This window comes from Berghia stephanieae, chromosome 3 (assembly GCF_034508935.2).
Source record: "Berghia stephanieae isolate SIO BIC M18660-M18661 chromosome 3, UCSD_Bste_1.3, whole genome shotgun sequence".
Classification (NCBI taxonomy): domain Eukaryota; kingdom Metazoa; phylum Mollusca; class Gastropoda; order Nudibranchia; family Aeolidiidae; genus Berghia; species Berghia stephanieae.
In genome coordinates this window covers 76,645,565-76,664,532 of record NC_088362.1, presented here as the reverse complement: position 1 = coordinate 76,664,532, position 18,968 = coordinate 76,645,565, and the positions used below count along the sequence as shown (strand labels likewise).

The 18,968-nt window shown below is 38.1% G+C and overlaps 2 protein-coding genes across 2 annotated transcripts in view; both read right to left on the bottom strand.

Annotated features, from left to right (window-relative positions):
* LOC144968487 (uncharacterized) overlaps positions 1-8,025 on the bottom strand; it is a 38,586-nt gene extending 30,561 nt beyond the window's left edge. Inside the window, exon 1 of the mRNA XM_078906913.1 lies at positions 7,905-8,025. The gene's annotated coding sequence lies outside the window, so the exon portion shown is untranslated. The remainder of the gene's footprint in view (positions 1-7,904) is intronic.
* Positions 1-18,968, bottom strand: part of LOC144968485 (activating signal cointegrator 1 complex subunit 3-like) — a 232,020-nt gene that overhangs the window by 190,139 nt on the left and 22,913 nt on the right. The window contains exons 23-31 of the mRNA XM_078906909.1: positions 17,044-17,142; positions 15,856-16,024; positions 15,463-15,554; positions 14,716-14,844; positions 13,573-13,658; positions 12,730-12,896; positions 12,041-12,186; positions 11,690-11,810; positions 11,053-11,195 (exon numbers count right to left, since the gene is read on the bottom strand). Of these exons, the coding sequence (XP_078763035.1) occupies positions 11,053-11,195; positions 11,690-11,810; positions 12,041-12,186; positions 12,730-12,896; positions 13,573-13,658; positions 14,716-14,844; positions 15,463-15,554; positions 15,856-16,024; positions 17,044-17,142 (1,152 nt within the window). The remainder of the gene's footprint in view (positions 1-11,052; positions 11,196-11,689; positions 11,811-12,040; positions 12,187-12,729; positions 12,897-13,572; positions 13,659-14,715; positions 14,845-15,462; positions 15,555-15,855; positions 16,025-17,043; positions 17,143-18,968) is intronic.

Genomic DNA, 18,968 nt, shown 5'->3' with positions numbered 1-18,968 from the left:
TTTACATTCGGACGACTGTCCGAGGGGCGTGGTTAATTTCCCTTACACTGGGTGTCCATTATGTACATATAGATAGTTCGAAGATGACGTCACTCAGGTCTTTGTTATTGTTTTTTGCCATCCGCGTTTATGAGTAATGCTCACTGAACTGTATCAACCCGACTATAGATAGAATGCGCTTGGCCAAGAAGTTCACAACATTGCCATCCGGAAGTATAACGGACCAACACACAAACTCTGTGTAACCATGAACTTTTATAGTCTGGTTAATACAGTTTAGTGAGAACAACTCACAAACGCGGATGGCAAAAACAATAACAAAGGCCTGAGTGACGTCATCTGCATCCGCGTTTGTGAGTTGTTCTCACTAAACTGTATTAACCAGACTATAAAAGTTCATGGTTACACAGAATTTGTGTGTTGGTCCGTTATACTTCCGGATGGCAATGTTGTGAACTCCTTGGCCAAGCGCATTCTATCTAGAGTAGATTCAGGTCAAACCGGACACGGGTCAAACCGGACGCTACCCGACTCGATGTCTAATTTCCTTTTGTTTTGTTTTTTCCCCCGGTGCATATTTCTAGTAACTAAGCACACGTCTCTTGTGACGTTTTTCCTGCCGTTTCAATGAGTGCAATCAAGGAGAAGTCAAAGAATCGTGTTTTCATCGAGATATTTCTCACAAAACGTAAGTATCCCGTTCTTTGTTATGGGTTGCAAGGTGTGCAAGGAAGTTGCTATTTAAGCTATTTATACGTTTTTTGAAGGACAACATGGCTGACACCTGTTGACATTGAGCTTCGGCTCAGTGGATAGTCTTATGTTTCTATTTATTCACTGTGTGGAATCTTTAATTTTTACCTGATGTGGACTAATCTTAATATTGGAACTTTTAACTTAAGATCTATTAAAAGTAACATTCGAAAGGAACAACTGTGTCAAGATTTAGAAAGTTATAAAATCGATGTGTTGTGTTTACAAGAGACGAAGATCCAAGATGGCGTCGACCAAACAATAAATGGTCACAGACTGCTGTGCTTTGCTTCCAGTTCACCTCACTATGGATGTGGATTTCTAATAAATAAAAACTGCAGGGATTTGACTAGTGACGAATGGAATGTTTCGGACAGAATATGTGTTCTTGAGCTTAAGTGTAAGATCAATTCAAGGAACCAGAATAACGATAATAAAGACGATCACGGTAAGAAGACGTTCACTATCTCAATCGTAAATGTTTACGCACCAACAAGTCAACGCGCAAAACAATACCCAGAGGAAACTGATAAATTTTACAAAGACCTAGACGATACACTGAACAAAATAGGAAACAAATCAATATTAATAATTGCTGGAGATTTTAATGCCAAAGTAGGAAAACGTCTCGACAGTGACACACTATGTTTAGGATCATACTCAAAAGGAAAACGTAACGATAACGGAGAAAAATTAGTCCAGTTCTGTGAACAGAGAAAACTTTTCATAACAAACAGTGCTTTCAACCACCCATCAAGACACCAGACAACATGGGTAGGACAAAGGAAAGACCAAACCCAAGACAAAATGATAACAATACACAACCAAATAGACTATATCATATGTCGACACCGCCATAAACACTACTCAACCAACTCGCGATCATACGGTGGTACACTGCTAACATCCGATCACAAACTTGTAAAAACGAATTTCAACATAAATGTGTACAGACAACGAAGACAGAAAGGTAAAACGGCAGTCAAAATAAACACGGCAAAAATAGTAAATGAGCGAGAATGTCGCATTCATTACCAATATGAACTTAACTCAAGTCTATTTAAAATAAAGCAAAACAGCAACCCAAACAATGAATGGAAAGAGACGCAAGCGGCAATGAAATATGCGGGGGAAGAAAGTGCAGGCTCTATTAATACAACTAAGAACAAACCAAATCGAACGCCTAACATCGCTATTAACGATCTATCGCGGCAACAAAAAGAACTTAGGATCAGGATACAAAACACGAAAGACTCGGAAGAAATAATAAACCTGAAAACGGAACGAAACAAAATACTGCATTCAATTCGATCACTTACAATAAAACACAGAAACGAGGAATTAGACAAAAAAGTGGAAGACATAGAAAAGTCCAAAAATAACGCATCGTCTATGTTCAAAGCGACGAAATCTCTGAACCGAAAACCATTCGAGAACCCAAAACTACAGGATAAATTTGGCAAACAGACAACAAATCCCAACGATATCCTTGACATTGTAACTGACCACTTCCAGCAGAAATTTCACAAACAAATCTCACAAATATCGCCCTTCTCAGGAAACCCTAGAGACCTAAACAACCGCATCACAACAACTGAAGTTAGAAATAGCATAAAGTGCCTAAACAATAACAGATCCCCAGGCGAAGATGAAATTCCCGCTGAATTGCTGAAATGCGGTACACTCTCCCTGGATCTGAGCATTGCAAACATAATGAACAAAACATTCTCAACACACAAAGACTGGGACATAAACAGCGGTGTCCTAATTACAATACAAAAACCAGGAAAAACAAAGGACCCGTAAACAACCTGCGCCCAATAACATTACTGAATACCATAAGAAAAACACTGTCAACTATTGTCCTCAACAGAATTAGACCGAAAATAGAAAAATACCTATCACATAGCCAAAGCGGGTTTCGCCAAGACCGAAGCACATCGGACGTTGTATGGACACATAAATGGTTGGCAGCAAAGGCACTCAAAGAAAACATATCCATAACAATAACCGGAATCGATATGTCCGCAGCCTTTGATACGATCGACAGAGGAAAACTTTTGGAGATATTAACAGAAATAGTAGACGAAGACGAGCTCCGAATAATCCGATTTCTCCTCAGCAACACAAAGATACAACCAAGGATATACGGGGCCACAAAACAGACGCAGTTCGAAAGTAACATCGGGACCCCCCAAGGAGATAGTCTGAGCCCGATTCTGTTCACAATATACTTAGAACACGCTCTGAAAGAAGTTCGAAAAGTCATTCCAAAACCAACGACTCATATTGAGAATGCAATCCCTAGAGAAATCGCCTATGCAGATGATGTCGATTTTATTGGATCAACACCAGCAAATATAGACATCATACAAAATACCCTCATGAAATATAACCTCCAAGTCAATGCCAATAAAACCGAATTTACAACAATATCGAGGAACAAAGAGGAATGGAAAAGAACAAAGAAAGTCGGCTCACTAATTGGAGACACCGAGGATGTACAAAGAAGAAAACAGCTATCAAACGCCGCACTCAGTAAACTCACCAATGTATGGATTAGAGGTGACAAAATAAAGAGAAAAACCAAACTGAAACTGTACCATGCTCTTGTAAAACCGGTACTTCTGTATAACTGCGGCACTTGGGCGTTGACAAAATCCGAAGAAGAACATCTGGATGCCTTCCATCGCACACAGCTAAGAAGGGTACTGGACATCAAATACCCCAAAAAGATCTCAAATGAATCACTCTATAAGATCACAAAAGAAAGACCAATCTCCCTTGACATTTTACAACAACGATGGCAACTTTTCGGTCACATACTACGCAGGGACAAAAACATACCAGCAAACCAAGCCATGTCGGGATACTTCCAAAAACACGGGAACCTTTTCAGAGGAAGACCGATCACAACACTCCCTGTGATCCTAAACAAAAACCTCACAACACTTGGACAAAGCATTAGTCTCATAACGGCAGGGGACCTTGAAAATCTGAGAACCCTAGCAGAGGACCGGCAATATTGGAGACACCTCACACAGGAAATACTGGAAACAGCCAAGGCGACCCGATCTTTCGGTCGAGACGCGAAAGGCATCTAAGTCAAGTAAGTCATACGTTTTTATTTAGGAGTTTCGGCTCAACCACTGCACTACATGCTATTTTAGGATTGTTTGATTGTGGTTAGATCGTCTGACGATGTCCGGTTTTCATTTTAGCTCCAGTGGGGGGGGGGGTGTCCGGTTTGACCAAAGAAAATTTAAACGATTCAGGTGAAACCGGACGGGTTGATTAAGTTGTTTATTATTATTCTAGACGTCTATAATATTATTTGTTGCAATGCTTTCCTTGTATTTCTGTTGACCGGCCTATGTTTATCATGATTATTATTATTAGAAAATTAGGGAGGCCTTCCGAAAGCGTCTACACCTACATCCCCAGTATTATAATGTTTTGGGAGGGGGGGAACTTTTTTTATAATGTTCTGGTAGGGGGTTTGGGAGGGGGGAGACTTTAAAAATAAAACTTTTCCCCCTCCCAAACCCCCTACTAGAACATTATAAAAAAATACTGGTGATGTAGGAGCTTTCGGAAGGCCTCCCTAAAATTATATTATGTTCACCATTGTAAAGGAAAATTTACATTATTAGACTAGCCAGTCTATGAAAATGAAGTTCAAATATCTAAATAAAGTTAATTTTTTCACATTGTTACAGGCACCAAGATGCCGCGATCAAAGTACACTGACAAGAGTGTGGATGCTGCACTTGATGCCATCCGCACCAAAAATCTTTCATTCCGCCAGGCCGCTGCGACCTACTCTGTCCCGAAATCAACCCTGATGGACAAGATGGCCGGAAAATACCCCGTCAATAGGGTATCTCATACAGTGTTGGCCACAGAGGAGGAAAAAAAACTTGTCAAATGGATGGTGGCCTGTGCCAGGGCAGGTGAAGGGAAGGACAGGGAGCAGCTGTGCCTGGAGGTGCAGAGAATAATGAATGCTGAAGGCAGAGAGACCCCCTTCAAAAACAACAAGCCAGGATATTACTGGTACAAAGCATTCATGGAGAGACACAAGGGGGAGGTGCGGAGAGAAAAGCGATGTCCCTTGGGGAACAACGCGCCCAGGTATCAGAAGGAAAGATACGTGGGTGGTTCCACACCATGCGGACATCGCTAATGTCAAATGGCATCGACATTACCAAGGTCCCCCCCCCCCCCCCAGCAGCGTTTTCAATTGCGACGAGACTGGCTTCCCTTTCTACCTGGGAGGTTCAGTCATCATTGCAGCCATTTCTTCCAAACACCCCTATCAAGTCGGCTCCGATAACAAAACCCAAGTGACGGTGCTCGGAAGGGGAAGGGCAAGAAGAGGAGAGTGGAAGAAAGAGTGGAGTCTAGTGCAGAGGATGATGATACGATGGTTGTGTATGATGACAGGTCGGACGTTGAGATGGATATGGATGAGTTATGTGGTGTGAATGACAAAGATGAACGTTTATGTGGTTTTTGTGGAAGTGATAGGAACCTGGATGGATGGATTTGGTGCAAGTGTGGGAGGTGGTACCACAGAGGATGTACTGGCAGAGAGAGAGAGAGAGAGGAGAGAGGAGAGAGAGAGAGAGAGAGAGAGAAGATACTGGGGATGAGTGAGGAGGAGATCAGTGATTTCACGTTTGTTTGTACATTGTGCAAGTGACATGTTGCGTTATGATTATGTACCCTATTAATTGTTTTGAATAAATTATTTTTGGCTTTCTCTGTTGAAAATGAACATAAACGTGTTTATTTATCTAAGTAGACGTCTAGATCTAGTCTAGCTATTTATGAAAATATATGGCAGTCGTTTTGGGGGAAGGAAACATTCTGCCAATTTATGGAAAGAGTCCTTCAAAGTCCTTGGAATGCTGGAATCGAACCCTAAATTGACCAATGACCCGGCAGATATTTTACAAACTGAGCCTATGGATCTGTTGTAACTGTTTATGAATTGAAAACTATTAAAAAAACAAAAGGAAACAGTGTTTTTCAACATCCGTGAAGGGTGTCCGGTTTGCCCAAGTTGGGTGTCCGGTTGGACCTTAACGTTCCATAAGTGTCCGGTAGTACCAAAATGTCACGAATAACATTTTGCGTCGAGAACATGGAAAAGACTGCTTAGGGTGCAAAATCGGCTTGTTCACATGAAACCGGCCACTTGAGCGTTACATTTTACGACATCACTATACAGCATTGGTCTTATTTCTGGCCAGCAGTCTTCCATTCTCTGAGACGACCACAGATAAGGCTTGTGTGTCCGGTAAGCCTGAATCTACTCTATAAACGTTCATGGATACACACAGTTTTGTGTGTTGGTCCGTTATACTTCCGGATGGCAATGTTATGAGCTTCTTAGCCAAGCGCATACTATCTATATTTACAAGTGGTTGCACAGATTCCGTTGTTGATTAGGATATGTACAATCCGGGTATTTTACTGAAAGGATGACAGCTCATCAGCTATGTAAAGTGATCATTATTATGTATGCCAAATCATTGCAACTGGAGACATTAACATTAACGATGCATGAAGAACACGCGCTGAAGTTTACACCACATTTAACGATAAACTCACTGATTCTTGATTTCTTAATACCCTTCAACAGTCGTAACGTCACTTCCTTCCTAATGACGCATGGTAACTTAGTAACACTGGCTCTAAACTATCGGAACAATGGCGGAAGCCCGTGTGAAATATGTCCCCGGCGAGCATAAAGCGTATCCAGAGGAAAAAAAAACATAAATTTGATCATGTTTTGACTTCACACATTCTGATCACAAGGCATATGAAAAGTTCTAGCAGCGTGAAGAATAAAAAGTAATGATTTTCTTTGTTTAGAACCAAGAAGGCCGCCGTTGCCGGGCGGCGTGACATCAGACTACTGAATCCAATTTATCATACATGATTCACAGTGTTATTGCTGGACATAACCAGATATCGTCTGCATCGTATTATGACCCATCAATATGATAATAAATTATCAGAGCGGATGAGACACACCACACGACATAAACAATACACAGCACTACATATTATGTTAACATACACACATACAGGGAGAGAGAGAGAGAGAGAGAGAGAGGGGGGGGGGTTCATCGCCATTGCCAGTACATGATAATTATAATAACAATAACATTACATATTATGAAACGGCTATCATAGCCGCCACCGAGTGTAATTAATACCCTATTATATAAACTGCTATTGTCATAAACCCAACACACATAAAACGGTAAGCTCGAAACCTTAACGAGATATATCCCTCTATTACGTCTCCGTTGCGAACGAATTGGGTGTTTATATCAGTGTGAATCATCATAAAAAGAACAATAATATTATATAATATGCAACAGTCATTTGAGTTGGCATTATTAGGATTCTGAATGCGATTTGTCATCAGATATAGCTGGTAACACTGTTCTATATCGTCATGCATCATCATTATCATTATCATCATCATCATCATTACCATCGTCATCACAATATCCTCATAATCATCATTTATGCTGTAGTCGTGAGTCATAATAATAACAATAATATATTTAGCAATCATTAACGTTGGCATTATCAGGATTAGGAATGCGATTTCATATGTATTAGATAGCCTATCGTAGAACATGGTATTTATTTCATCATCATCATCATCCTCATCATCATCAATATCAATGTTGTCACCGTTATTAACGCCACCATTACCAGAAACACCACACCACCATCATTATCATCATAATCATAATCATCATCATCATCATCATCATCATCATCATCATCATCATCATCATCACCATTATCATCATCATTGGCGTTGTCCACCCCCACCAACACCACCCTCAACATCATCATCATCAATATCATTATCATCATCATCATCATCATCATCATCATCATCATCATCATCATCACCATCAATCATCATTATCGTCGCCGTCTTCGTCATCGTCATCATCATCATCGACTGTATTTTTTATCAAAATTGTATACAAATTACAGACAAAATAACATGTTGGGAAAATATAATAATATTATAAGTAAAAAACTATATTAAATATTGCTTAAAAAAAAAATATGCCGTGGTAATTAAAGTAGAAACAGTAAAGCTAACTTACCAATTATTATTCCTGCCAAGCATTTGATGTATATCCACTGTATGGCCGCAAGCTGTCGCATTGTTTTCAAAACAATTAACGGCGTGTCGTGTAAGCGGCCCGGCGAAGTGTCACGAATGCCCCACCATTTTTGTCGTCTGCTGGCAGTTGGCGAGACTGGGCTGACGAGAGTATCACGATCACAATGAGATGGTGGATACCGCCCACCTCTCACTTCCGTCGAGGGCCACGATGATAGAAACGATACCAGTAATGAATAACAGATTAATTGGCAGCGATTTTGTTTTGTGTTCTTAAAACAAAAACAAAACCGAAACGCCTTGTGGTGCACCTTTTAACCTTGATTAGCAGAATTAGTACTAAAGTAATCTCGGTGCTTTTACGATGTGAGCACATATCCGAGCATTTACAGCATGGAAAGTTAAGGTTATTCCATTTCCAAGATTCTCACCTACTTACTTACTTATGGATACTTATGGATTGTTTCCGGCACAGGTCCTTATAGGTCCTCTTCGCCAGACTCTATTTCTTCATTGTCTTTGTCTTTGAAGTTGCTTCCGGTTTTACAATCTGAAGCGCATTTATAATTGTACAAAACATTTTGGTCAGACCAAATTTGTCTAGTCTGCTCTTGAAGCTATTTAGGGTTTTTGCATCCACAACAAAATCTGGTAAACTGTTCCATATTTTCGTTGTTCTCACAGTAAAACTTGTGTTTTCTCACATCCAATCTTGGTCTTTGTGTGAGCAGTTTCTTTTTGTTACCGCTGGTGTCTTTTCTTATTGTGAAGTCTTTCCTCCATTTGATAAATTCTGTCATGCGTTGGTCATATTTACCACTTGTCATCTTGTAAAGTTCTATCATGTCGCCCCTATATCTTCTGTATTTCAAGGTTGGTAAATTAAGTTTCCTCCGTCTTTCCTCGTAATCTAGTGATCCTAGTCCAGGCAACTGTTTTGTGGCCCTCCTTTGCACACCTTTAATTAGCTCGTTGTATTTCTCTATGCAAGGAAACCAAACTGAGCTTGCATAGTCTAAGTGCGATCTCACAAGTGCTTTATAGAGGGGTAAGATAGTCTCTTTGTTTAGGTATTGGAATGTGCGTCTGATGACGGCAAACATGGAGTTGGCTTTTTTTACTTTTTCATTGATATGTGTATCAAAATTTAATTTGTCGTCTATTGTCCTTTTCTTCTTTAACCCGTTTCAATGGAATACCCATCAAAGTGTATTTGAAGTTGTCTCTTGGTTCACTTTTCCCTGAAGTTACTTCCTGCCAACTAGAGTATGACTGATTAATTTCTACTTGTTGTTTTCTTCTAATCAGATAGTGTTCTATCCAACTAATCATTTCTTCACCAACTTTGTATGTTCTCAATTTATTCAATAGTCTTCTGTGTGGGACTGTGTCGAAGGCCTTTTGATAATCCATATACACACAATCCACTCCATGGCCTTTAACGATAGCTTCCGTCCATCCATCTAAGACTCTTATTAGTTGCAGTGATGTTGACCCTCCTGCGATAAAGCCATACTGTTTCTTAGTAAACAAGTTTTTGTTTTTGAAGTGTTCAATAATATGATTTCTTATTAGTTTCTCCATTAGTTTGCATACTACTGATGTTAAGCTTACAGGTCTGTAGTTGCTAGCTAGAGCTTTGTTCCCTTTTTTATATATGGCTCTGATTTTGGCTTCTTTCCAGTCATTCGGTACTTTCTTCATTTCCAATGAACCAACCTATTATTATATAAACGACATTTTTTTTAATGTCAAGAGACAGGCATTTATTTATATATATATGAATACAATAGGGTAATCCACCAAGTTTTAGAGGCACGCACTGTTTCTTGACTTTCACCAAGGTCAAGACCCGGTGACCACTCAGCCTTTCAACATCTTCATATTATTAGCATCATCATAGTCATTGTATTCACCATCATCATCATCATCATTATTATCACCATCATTATTATTATTACCATTATCATCATCATTATCATGACTATCAATTCAACAAAGGGCATGAAAAATCTAACTTATAGTCTCATTCTAGAACAAAGACAGAAATTTGACGTGGAAGTCGACAAAAAAAAAATACAAAGAGATAATACGAGTTGACCTCCTAAGTCCAAAAGGGAAAGTTGAGGGAAATACGGTATTGAATTATAGTCTAACAGTATGACACTCTGCTTGTGATATAATGCAAGTTGAAGGTTCAAGTTCCATTGTGGGCAATACAAAGTTGAGTCCTTGGAAAACGGTTCTTTACTCACATATTTTATGAAACTCATGTGTAAAATGAGTACCTTTCATTAACAGCGTAGTCTGGGTCAACAAGATACTGGCATCGTGTCTCAGTATTGTTGATGAATTGAGAGATATTGTAAAACGTTTCAAACAAATTATGTGGATACCTCATTTGCCCTTAGTGTTTCATTCATCATGTTTTGTTGATAAAGAGGAAACTTGAAACGCCCACAGTATCTGTCTTCATCTAATAAATTGACGGTTACAATTCCAATACTTATCTTTATTTTCTCCTTCGAGATTCAAGCATCAACATTTTCATCATATCTTCCTGTTTTCACATTACAGTTATAGACATGCAATTCAGGCTTCACAGAAGCAGGAGATGAATTGCAAGACTGCTCATTAGGTAACAACAGTAAGGTCCTCAGTTTTAACAATATGAGCAAACGGAAGGAGGTACGATTTCAATTTTTAAAACTAATTTAGCAGTAAAAGGGTTAATGATTACTATTGTGAAAAAGCTAAAGCAAAATCCAATGCCTAACGGATGACTTGTAATTGTAATATAAAGAATAAAATCTAGTTCCTCATAGCTTGCCACAAGAATTGATATGACATTCTAAAACAGGAGCATAATATTTATTCTTCAACTACATTACCTTCACCCTTTAACAGGTTTTCACTCTGAATAATCTGCATAAACCCCATTAGCCATGTAAAGTAAGGCAGTTGCTCCCCCCTGCTGCTATTAACAGAATTATAATTGATGTGTTCTATTCTACACAAATCTTCAGACAAGGTTATAAGCCAACTATCAGGAAATTAAAAAGAGCCATAGAATGAATATTTGTGAATTGAAATTGTTGATAGAAAGAGAATGTTTTGATTCTACTCACGTCTTCTTCTGGCATGTGCATCCATTGTTTGGGTTTGTCCTCTGCAGCCAAGAAGGCGATGAGATCAAGGGCAGTTAGACGAGTCTGTCGACGTGATGAAACAAACACTAAGACTGGTTTGTCTGGAGAATGAGTCTTGATGGCTATTGGGGGAATTTAAGAGGAGATGATCATGCACAGTTTATGAGAAAACTACTTACAAAAACTAAACATTGAAATTAAAAAAAAAAAATTAGATTTAATTACAATTTAAAAAACTCATATCCACTTAAAGAATCAAATCAAATGGTTATCCATATCAATGATGAAACTTTTTACAGTCGAAGAGCACTATTATTGAGACATTCTCAGATAAAAATATTGTTTTAAAAGTAGAGGCGAACTACAGGATGGCTCATGTCTAGATATTATTCTCATCTTCTCAAAACTGTGGATGTCAGTCTGGGTAAAGCAGATTTACATTCAGTGACAGTTAAGTTTCCATTATTGATTCTTTTAGCGAGAATTTTCTAACTTACTCCTACTCCTTTTATTCATGCTATATCTTTGCATGATCCTGCTATTTGATATTCATACACGATAATGGAGAAAAAAAAAGATAATGAATATAAAAGCAATTCATGCATAGATTAAATACCTTGGAAAGTGGGTTTATTCATAGTGGCCATCCTAGGACAGTAGTGCTGGCCAGGGAACCCCTTGACGTGAACTTCAAGAGGAACAGGACGGACAGAAGGACGGAAGTTGAACAGACCCATCTGTGAAAAAAAGGTATGTGGTATGTGAGTTGAAAGCTGAACTCATTCTGGATAATAATGAGATACAAGTAATAATATACAAAAAATAAATATAATACCTGCAAGGAGGAGAAAGATGCTTCGATCTCCAAAATAGACTACATAGTATTTTTATTATTGCTTCAAGTGAGTGACGAGTGACAAAACATTTTTTTTTAATAATTAAAACAAAAAATGAATGCGATGCCTACCTCTTTAATCCCAAGCCAATCTGCCAGATCCCTCGCATTGGCCAGTGCTGTGGAAAGGCCTACAACCCTGACAGGCTTCTCAGTGTGAGATGAGATAAAGTTGGTCCTGGAAACAATCACCTCTAACACTGGCCCTCTGTCATCACCTGGACAGGACAGAGTGGTAAAGAAATTGGAAATGAACTGAGTGAAGTAAATATATACAGATCATAAATTCATAGATCAGCACCACAATCAATGAAACCCAAGATGACACAATCATCTTCAGGTTGGGGTGGAATTACTCTAAATGAAATGAATTTCTTTATCAAAAAATAGACCTCGGTGTATGAACAAACAAAAAAAAAGGAACGTAAACCGTGAACAAAGGGTTATTTTTCCTAATTCTTTGATATTCTTTATCTTTTGAAATTTCACAAAAATTCACATATAAAATATAACATATTTCTCTATAAAACCTTATGACATTTTTACAATGAAACTTTTGAAAAATGTCTGTGTCTATTTTACCTTTCACAGCATTTGTAACAAAAAACCTAAGATGTATAATATGCCACTGTCTGAGAACATTTTGTTTTAGTCACCCACTATAATGGAGGAAGACTTTATAGATCTTCCTAGCTACGATAATAGTTGACAGGAAAAGAATATAATAATATTCACTATAATCATTCCCAGTCTCAACCTACCTAGTAAATGTATCTCGTCAATGACGATCAGGGCCACAGCCTTGACATAGGTACGAGTCTGCCAGGATCGACTGATGCCGTCCCACTTCTCTGGTGTGGTCACAATGAGGTCAGCATTGGCCACGGCACGCATGTCTGGTGTAACATCTCCTGTCAGCTCCACTACTCTATAATAATTAACAAAAATAAAATGGATTTGAAGCGTCAATTTAATTTTATAAAGACAAATGATGTGGACGTTTCAAGGTTCTCTTTTGAGAACAAAACACGATGAATGAGATAGTAAAGATGATTGAGAGATGAGACAATGACGTTGTTAAGAAGTTAACAAAACATTCGAACAGCAACATTTGCATTATAACAATCAAATAACATTTTGGTGGTAAGTAATGATGAGGAAAAAAAAGTATTGTTGATTTTGGTTGACAGTCATTTCTTCTTTTTTTCTGACTTTCCAAGAAAACAGAAATTTATATCATTAGAATAACCAAATCGGGTCCTTAAAGAACAAACTGCAGCCCTATCATCACCAAGAGCGCGCGCCATAGACAATGTAAAGTGGGTGATCTTATAAAAGTTAAGTAAAAAATATAGCCTTATTAAAAATTTATCAACTTAAAGAAAAGTAAAGCTATTTCTTAATTGCAAGTTTGCTTAATGGGTCAAACCTGAATTTCGTTCTTCTCACAGTTCATTAACTTCTATAAAATGTCAATTCCTAGCTAATATTGACTTGCCAAGTACTCTAGCTAAATAATTAGCAAGAATATAAAAAGTGGAACATATATGTTATTATACGGATAAAGAAGTAGTAAAACAGCATTTTATTTTCAGAATACATACTTTTTGCCGAGTTTCTGTTCAATTCTGATTTTCCAATCATCCATTCTCTCTCTGACCAAGGCTTTAAGTGGGGCAATGTAAACAGCCTGCAATGAGTTTTCATGTAATTGACACTTGGATTAAAAGCTCTCAAATAAATGCTTCACTCTAACGATGATAATCAAATTGTTCTTCATAATATGAGAACTCGCCCATTTCAGAAAAAAAGGAGAAATAATAAAAATAAAATACCAGTCCAGAGGTAGAATTTACCTAACATGGTGCAGCTATGTGGTCTTGTGGTATGACACTCACTTTTGGATCGGAAGGTCCCGAGTTCGAGCCTCGCGCAGCACATAGTTGAGTCCTTGGAGAAGGCTTTTTACTCACATTCTCTCACTGTACTCAGGTATAAAATGAGTAGGCTACCTGGCCGTTTACAGCATTGTCTCTGTCAGAAAAAAAATTGTAATATCCATCGCCTAACAGGCGTCATGCCCAGTCGATCCTAAATGTTAAATGTTGCTGTAAGCCAGGGACCCCTTGGAAAGTACTTGAGCACATTTAGTGGATATTGCACTAAATAAAAGCTCAAAGCTCAATGGACAGCACTTAAGAACGATGTGGCAGCGTGGCTCAGCAGTATGCTCTTTGATTCATACTGGAAAGATACCAAGTTCAACTATTTGCTGCGCTGTGTGGCCTTAGTAAGTCACCTCTCCCTTGCTCATTTTGCAGCACTGAACTGCGGCTGACTGGAATATTCCAGTCTTCCCTTGGAATAGAACCAAAAGACAAATTTCCCCATGGTTATGAATAAAGGGAATTTTAATTTATTTCTATGATACTACTACTATTACCACTACTATTAAAAGTACTACTGTTGCTTCTGCTGCCACTACTGCCACTTATGATAATACTAATACCTACATTCCTTACATATTGTATAACTATATTTCCAATTCCATTGTATTTATTTTCTACACTTTATTTTATTTTACTTTCTATCCTGCACTACACAGTTCCTATCCGCTTCCCTAGATTTCAAAAGGAAATTCATACCCCTGTGGCAAGCTGCCCTAATTAGACTACGTTTTTTTTATTATCCTTATTACCATTATGTTAGTCTCCCTTAATGATACAAACAAACTATTGAAATGTTACCTTGGATTTTGGATATTCCTTGAAAACTCTGAAGATGGCAAGCTCAGCTGCCACAGTCTTGCCTGAGCCTGTAGGGGCACCCAGAAGGACATTGGTGTCGTTGTGGTACAGTGTGTGGAAGATTTGTGTCTGTAGATGAGAGTGAAAAATGTGGTAAAGGATGGGTATTATGATGTGGATAGCAATGACAATGATGATGATGAGGAAGAGGAGAAGGAGAATAATGATGATGATGAGGAAGAGAAGAAAGAGAATAATGATGATGATGATTATGATGAAGATGATAATGATGATGATGATGACGATGATGATGATGATGATGATGATGGTGGTGGTGGTGATGGAACATCTTTAAGATATATTTTTTTTTAATTCAAGCAAAAAGCAATGCTTAAATATAGCAGTAATTAATATTTTTTTATTTTATGCCCTTCCGCCAAGATATCATGATATCGTCGCCTAGGTATTCCACGAAGGAATATAAATAATTCATCAAACAAGAAGTCTGTAGTCAACCGGAATCACCCATGATGTCCAAGTGAGAAAATTGGGGGTTACTAATCTTAGCCAAGGAAAAAAACTAAAGTGCCTGAAGAGGGGCTCAAACCTGGGACCTTCCGGATCACTCGGCCACTTCGCCACCCCAATTAATATCAATAGAAATTTTTTTTAATGGAAGTACATTTTTTCTAAAACAAAAAGTCCAAGAATTCCTGAAAATACTTTAAAAAGACACATTTGTTTTACCTGTATAGGGTTGAAGTGTGTGAACTTGTACAATGCCTCGAACCTTAAATCTTTCAGGGCACTGAGTGGCAGTGGTTGAAGCGTCAACAAGTCTGGACAGTATAAAGATATGGAGATTTTATAAATGTCATAACTGCAAGAGGGTAAAATGGGTGAGGAGAGAATAGGTTGTTTGGGCATTGGTCAGATATGCTACCATTTAGGCTGCCCTCTCATCATATTAGGGTATAAACTGAGTACCATGCCAGTAACAGATTTGTCTCTATCAAAAAAAAATAATAATCAGGGATGAGAATGACCCTGTAACTATAGTCTAGTTTTTAAAAATGCAATACTTTCAAACTGGTCTTCATGTGAGAGGCAAAGTTAGCCCATAAATAACAATAAACAGACCTGTATGGGGTGGGTGTCTTTCTGGCAGAATGAGATGTTGGAAGGAAATGGCTTCCATCATTGATGACCCGATCCATCTGTCAGAAACGACCTTGACATAGTACTGGGAAGGAAGTGGCTCAAAGATGGGAATGGTGAATACAATGTTCTGGGGCTCCTCATTCTTCACCTGTGAGTGGAAATTATTGGAGCAAAAAAAGTATAAAGATAACTTTTTGCTATAAGGTTAACAAAGTTCTATAATTAGAGAAATAATTTTTCTTCAATAATCTTTTGTTGTTACTTAGATTGTGAGTAATTTTGTATTTTTTTTTTCTTCTTTTATTTGTCACTATTATTTATAGTGTGATTAATTCTATCTGCATCGATGATGTTTATCTACAAAGTTATTGCTGATACTGTATGAAATGGAAATATGGTTTTATATGGCCTAATGAAGAATCAATGAAACATTGTGAAGTGCATTGAGTTTGGTAAATCTGTGGAAATGAGCTGTATAAATGGTCCTAATTATCTCAATGTATCTATTTTTAACTCCGTTTTCATTTTTTTTTTCAATTAAAAATATATGATTAATTTATGCATTGGCAAATTGTTTAAAGTAAAACTTTGAATAATAAATAACTTCAGTGTTGAACTGATTATTTGCGCTTTTAATTATCATTATTACCCCCAATTTTTTATTTCTTTAAAAAATAATTGTCCTTGTAACATGCGTTAAAAAATCCCTAAATGCAGGATCATAAGTCATCAATCATGGTTAATGTCATATAATTACATACACTAGGCAGAGAGTGGAGGCAAGTTAAACCCCACCCTGTGACCCCCACTCAAGAGGGCAAGACAAAATAGATGAATATGGTAGCAGAAATATTCTACTTGACATTTTCAATTCAATTCACTTGTTTTGCCTTCCTTCTTATTTTTTTAGACTTCCGCGTTTTATGAATGGTTTTGGATAAGAAGAGGTGTAATACTAAGACTATTGGGTTAAAAACATTCCTTTCGATTTGAGATTTTCACCTGTTAAGTTCGTGAACGTCTTAAATTAAAACTCAGGTTTATAACCAAATAAACATGCTTTAATCCTACATTTTTAAAAACAAAATAATACTAAACAGGATAACGATATGAATGTTAATTTATTTTTTTTCTGTATTGAGTAGTGAAATTCATTCAAAGTGATACCTGTTTTTTATGAAGCAAGAAGTATTCTGAATGGTAGATGTGGTTGTTGTCAGGATCTTCCACCCAAATCCAAAAAGGTTCTGATGTCCCTCCGTGAACCTGTAAAAAATGGGATGAATGTGAGATTATGGCCTGAGTGAATCTGATAGTCTTCGTAATACAGCTTCAACAATGAGAATATCAACTTGCACAAAATTAGCTTTAAAATTTCACATAATATTGATGGGTGCCTATATTATGGCCCTGATTTAACATTGTTGTAATGCAGAATATTTAGCATTGTTTCGAAAGTATTTCCATTGCAACAATGAGACCATAATATTTTGGATTATCAGACCTGCAAATAAGTACAATCAAACATGCTGCATCTTTTGCTATTTTAAGCTCCAAGCTCCAGCACCATTCTCTTGAATTCTTGTTAACATAGAAAAGAGATGAAGTGAGCAAGTTTTCCACCAGATCTAATAGACCCAACTATCCAATCACTGAATACATTTCTACTTCACACAGTATCCCCCCCCCCCCCCTCCCCAACCCAAAAAAAATGTTTTAAAAATCCAAGAAAATTTTTTTTTAAAATAATGTTTCAGAACTGGACCTTTTTCAACAATTAACGATAGAAAGTTTGAATTACGAGGGCTCTTTCAGAAATAACCGAAAAATGCCCATTTCTCAGCAACCAGTGGAGATTTTTTTATTCTGTAAACGACATGATATTTCTTATTTCCTTACGGATATTCCCAGAAATTATGAAGTGCATCATTTTGCACAAAGAATTTCTAGACGATTTTAAAGATGGCGGCTCACCTTGAAACTTGGTCAAAGGAGGAAATCAGAACTGTCATACGTTTTTTGAACGCCAAAAGTCTGAATCTACCGAAATTCATAAAGAACTTCAGAGTGTATATGATGAGCATGTTATAAGCCGTACACAAGTCTATCACTGGTGTAATTTGTTTGAAGCCGGCCATTCCGACTTGACAGACAGGGAAGGGAGAGGGCGTTCGATAACTGCGACGTCAGAAGACAATGTGAAGCGAGTTGATGAGCTTATTCGTCAAGACAGGAGGTTGAAACTTCATGAAATCGCAAGCAGTCTTAAAATTTCGGAAACTTCTGCCCATAGAATTGTATTTGATGAACTTGGCTATAGAAAATTCAGCGCAAGACGGGTTCCTAAGCAATTGACAGACAATCATAAAGAACAAAGATTGGACATCTGCAGGGAACTTTTGAGAAGAAGCAAGAGCTCACGCATGGTTCACGGGCATGCTGCCAACGCCGGCGGAGACTTTCTAGGGTACGATGTGACTTTTCTTGACAGCATAGTCACCGGTGATGAGACTTGGTTGCACCATTGCACCCCAGAAACAAAGCAAGATTCGATGACATGGAAACATCCATCCTCACCTGTCGCGAAGAAATTCAAAGTCATGCGGTCAGCAAAGAAAATAATGGGAACTGTTTTCTGGGACAGTCGTGGTGTTATTCTGTTCGAAACCTTACAACCTGGAGAAACAATCAATGCTGCAAGGTACTGCCAAACTCTTGACAAGCTTAGGGAGGCCATTCGCAGAAAGCACCCAGGGCAGTTGACCAACGGGGTCATTTTGCAACACGACAACGCTACACCCCACACAGCACGAGTGACGCAAGGTTGGCTAGAGAAATATGGATGGGAGATTTTGCCACACCCACCACACAGTCCAGACCTCGCACCATCTGATTATCACCTCTTTGGGCCACTGAAACGTGAGCTGGCAGGAAAGCGCTTTGATGTCGATGAAGAGCTTGTTGACCATGTGCGGAAATGGCTACAAAACCTTGACGGAAATTTCTTCCGAGAGGGTATCTATTCCATGGTGCGGCGTTGGCAGAAGTGTGTCGACAGACTTGACTGTTACGTAGAGAAATGAAGGACGAGT